This window comes from Echinops telfairi, unplaced genomic scaffold (assembly GCF_000313985.2).
Source record: "Echinops telfairi isolate 266 unplaced genomic scaffold, ASM31398v2 ScPeMD7_2;HRSCAF=8, whole genome shotgun sequence".
Taxonomy (NCBI): Eukaryota; Metazoa; Chordata; class Mammalia; order Afrosoricida; family Tenrecidae; genus Echinops; species Echinops telfairi.
Genome location: NW_022103898.1, coordinates 13,883,796 through 13,887,127, shown reverse-complemented (window position 1 = coordinate 13,887,127; position 3,332 = coordinate 13,883,796). Strand labels below are relative to the sequence as shown.

General features: G+C 55.2%; 1 protein-coding gene across 1 annotated transcript in view; it reads right to left on the bottom strand.

Annotated features, from left to right (window-relative positions):
• The window catches only part of IFT27 (intraflagellar transport 27), a 10,329-nt gene extending 7,003 nt beyond the window's left edge, over positions 1-3,326 (bottom strand). The window contains exon 1 of the mRNA XM_004700716.2: positions 3,253-3,326. Coding sequence (XP_004700773.2) covers positions 3,253-3,286 — 34 coding nt within the window. The 5' untranslated portion in view covers positions 3,287-3,326. The remainder of the gene's footprint in view (positions 1-3,252) is intronic.
• Between the last annotated feature and the right edge of the window lie 6 nt (positions 3,327-3,332).

The following is a 3,332-nucleotide window of genomic DNA, read 5'->3' as shown; positions in this document are numbered from 1 at the left end:
GGTAGTGGGAGCAGGGAGGAAGCATTTAGGAACTAGAGGAAAGTTGTGTTTCTCATCGTTGTTACATCGCACCCTGACTGGCTCATCTCCTCCCCAAGACCCCTCTGTAAGGGGATCTCCAGTCAAGGCCTGACCTTTCAGAGAGCGATTTGACCTGGGCTCCTCCTGGGCCTCCCCTTGCTCCCTACGCTTTGTCGTGGTGTTGATCCCGACTGGGGTCTCACCGGGACAGAGTGGGGGCCCTGCTCCCTGAATTTCTGAGACTGCACATTTCACAGGAGCAGCCTGCCTCATCTTTGGGGGGTGGGGGTGTCTGAACAGCCTATGTTCTGGTCAGCAGCTGGGAGCTTCACTACGGTGCCCACGGGGCTCCTCAAAGCTCCTCCCACCTGGCCACCTGTGTCTCAGCCTCCATTGGATGCAGTCCCTGGGGGTACTTGCTCTGACCTGCTCCCCCGAGGGCTCTCTGTCCCACCTCGGGATTATCTGCACAGGGACCCTCATGCTGTGGCCCTGCGCCAGGCATCTTGGCACGGCTCTGCATCTCCGCAGGACACTTGGCATCAACGCCTCCCCTCCTTGCCTTCTCGGCTCACGTTTTCCCGTTCTGACGTTAGCCCACCTACAAGTTTCTCTTGAAAACCATGCTGTGGCTGCCGGAGGCATTTCGCGGGCTGCGAAGCCCTCTGGGACCGAGGGAGCTGTCCCCCATTGCATTCGTTCTTGCCCACATCTCTGCCCACAAGGAGACATTTCACCTTTTCTGAAACGAGGAAACCACTCGTTGGTACACTTGCGTTTCCCCCATAGCCCTGTCCCTGTAAGTTGTGTCCAACATCGCAACAGTTTCTGCAGCATGTTCCTGAGCAGGAAACAAAATGTCACAGCTGCACACTGTTCTCTTAAACTGGACATCCCAAACAATGAGCTTCGAGCAAAACCGCTTGAATGAAAAAATTCACTGTGACCACAGAGAACCTTCCCCGGCGACACCACTGGGTGCACTGACTCAGAGCGAGTTGCTGGATGCGCGCCTAGCCAGTGGGAAAAATGCGCATCACGAAAGCTCCTCTCTGCCCCGGGGAAGCAATTCTGGTTTGCTTTTGGTACCCCCTCCTAAACCACCAGTTGCTCCTCAGGAGAAAGGTAAGGGAGGCTTTCTACTCCTGCAAGGAGTCACGGCCCGGCCTCTGACAGCGGCAGCCCTCCCCTGTCCTCCAGGGTGGCCCTGAGTTGGAAGTGCCTTCGTAGCAGTGAGTGAGGATTCAGCATCTTCAGAAGTGGGTTCCCGGGGCTTTTCTCCTGTAGAGCAGCTAGTGGCTTTTGAACTGCACACCTTCCTGTTAGCAGCTGAGCACTTAACTGTGGTGCCCCTGGGCTCCTGCATTCAGGGTTGGTAGTGGTTCGGTGCCTTTGAACCAATTCCGACCCAGCGCGACCCTGTGCCCAACAGAAGGAAACACTGTCCGGTTCTGCACCATCTTCGCAAGTGTTCCAATACCTGAGCCCATTGTTGTAGCCACTGTGTCCACCTGTCTCCTCTTTTTTGCTGCCCCTGCACTTTACCAAGAACGATGTTCTTCTCCAGGGCTTCTCTCTGCTGACCACGTGTGCAAATTATGTTAAGTCAAAGTCTTGCCACCCTTGCCTCTAAGGATCACTCTGGCTGTACTTTTTCCGGAACAGATCTGTTTGTCCTTTTAGCAGTCCATGGTACTTTCAACGTTCCTCTCCAGCACCCCCACTCAAATGCATCGATGCTTCTTTGGTCTTCCTGATCCAGCATCCAACTGTCACGTGCATATGAGGCGATGGAGAACACCAGGCGTGGGTCAGGTGCACCTTAGTCCTCAAAGGAACATCCTAGCTTTTCAACACTCCAAAGTGGTCTTATGCAGTGGGATTCACCTAATGCCTCCAGGGGTAGATCATCCAATATACCAGGTAAGCAGGGGCTTGCTTGTGCTTATTGATTCCTCAGCTGTGATCAATTCCACCTGGGCTGCGCTACATCTTTAATGTGAAAAACATAAAGAAAAACTCTTCACCAGGGAGGAGTGAGCACATCAGCCTGACGGGGTGCTCTGACACTGTCCCTTGTAATCCAGGGGGCCGCTTCTCAAGCCAGGCTCCACTCCCCAGCTTCTCTGTGTATCAAGTGGGGGGTGTTTCCATGGGCATGGTGGCCCTCACCCAAATTGGGCCTGGTCCCTAGCAGTGCTGCCAACCCAGACACCCTGTTCCATGCCTGCTGTCACCAGCCTTCTCTGGGACCAGATCCATCTCTACATCCACTGCGCCCCACTGCTCTATATCCAGCCAGGGTTCCTGTGCTCTCTTGTGCACCCCGAACCCGGCCTTCTTGGCTCTGCACTGCCATACCAGATCCGAGTTCTGCAGACCCATGTTCTTCTAGCCCGCTTTCTAAGGCAGCCTGGTGGTGCTGTCGGGTGCGTCCTGGACTGACAGCCTCCAGGTCAGTGGTTCTATTAACCTCAACTTGATGGTAATGGGGTTTGGGGTAACCCTGCTACTAGCCAAAGGGTGGCAGTTTGACACCCCACACCCCACCGCCGCCCAGGAGGCACCTCGGAAGAGCCCTGGTGATCTGTTTCTAAAGGATTACAACCTATGGAGTAGTTCTACTCTGCACACATGCAACGCCGTGGGTCAAAATCAAATGTGACCACCACCACAATCCCTGGCATCAGAGGGTGGGGTGGGGTTAGGGGAAGGCCCCTAAGCAATGCTAGCAAAGTCCTTGGTGGCCCCACTATGGGAAGGGCTTGGTGGCACAAGCAGGTGGTTAAGGGCTCAACCACTAACTTGAACCACCCCAGGAGCAGCTCAGAAGTAAGGCCTGGCAAACTGCTTCTGAAAAGTCCCAGGCCTGAAACGCAACGCAGCACACATAGGGTCTGTCCAAGTGCGAATGAGTCCGTACCAAGGGCAACTTGGGGCTTGGGATCGGGGCAGCAAATGGTTTCATTGGCCCACAGTTCCAATTTGCTCAGCCTGAGTTCTTCCAGCGTCTGCTTCTCCTGCGATCGGGAATGATAGGGAGCAGGGGGGTCGCACGTGCGAGGGCCAGGAGAGAAATCTCCCGCGCCTAATGAAACCGACGCTATCAGAGATTGCCTTAGCTCAGGTCTGGGAGCCGAAAGGGGAGAGGAAGGGAGACGAGAAAGTGGGAAAAAAAAAAGCTCTCGACTCAGGACTCCGGTGTTCACTGCAGCAGGTTTTCACACTCACCTGCCAGGATGCATTTGGCGGCCAGCTTCACCATGGTAACCAACCACCGCCACCAACCACACCCCGAAGGCGCGGCTGCT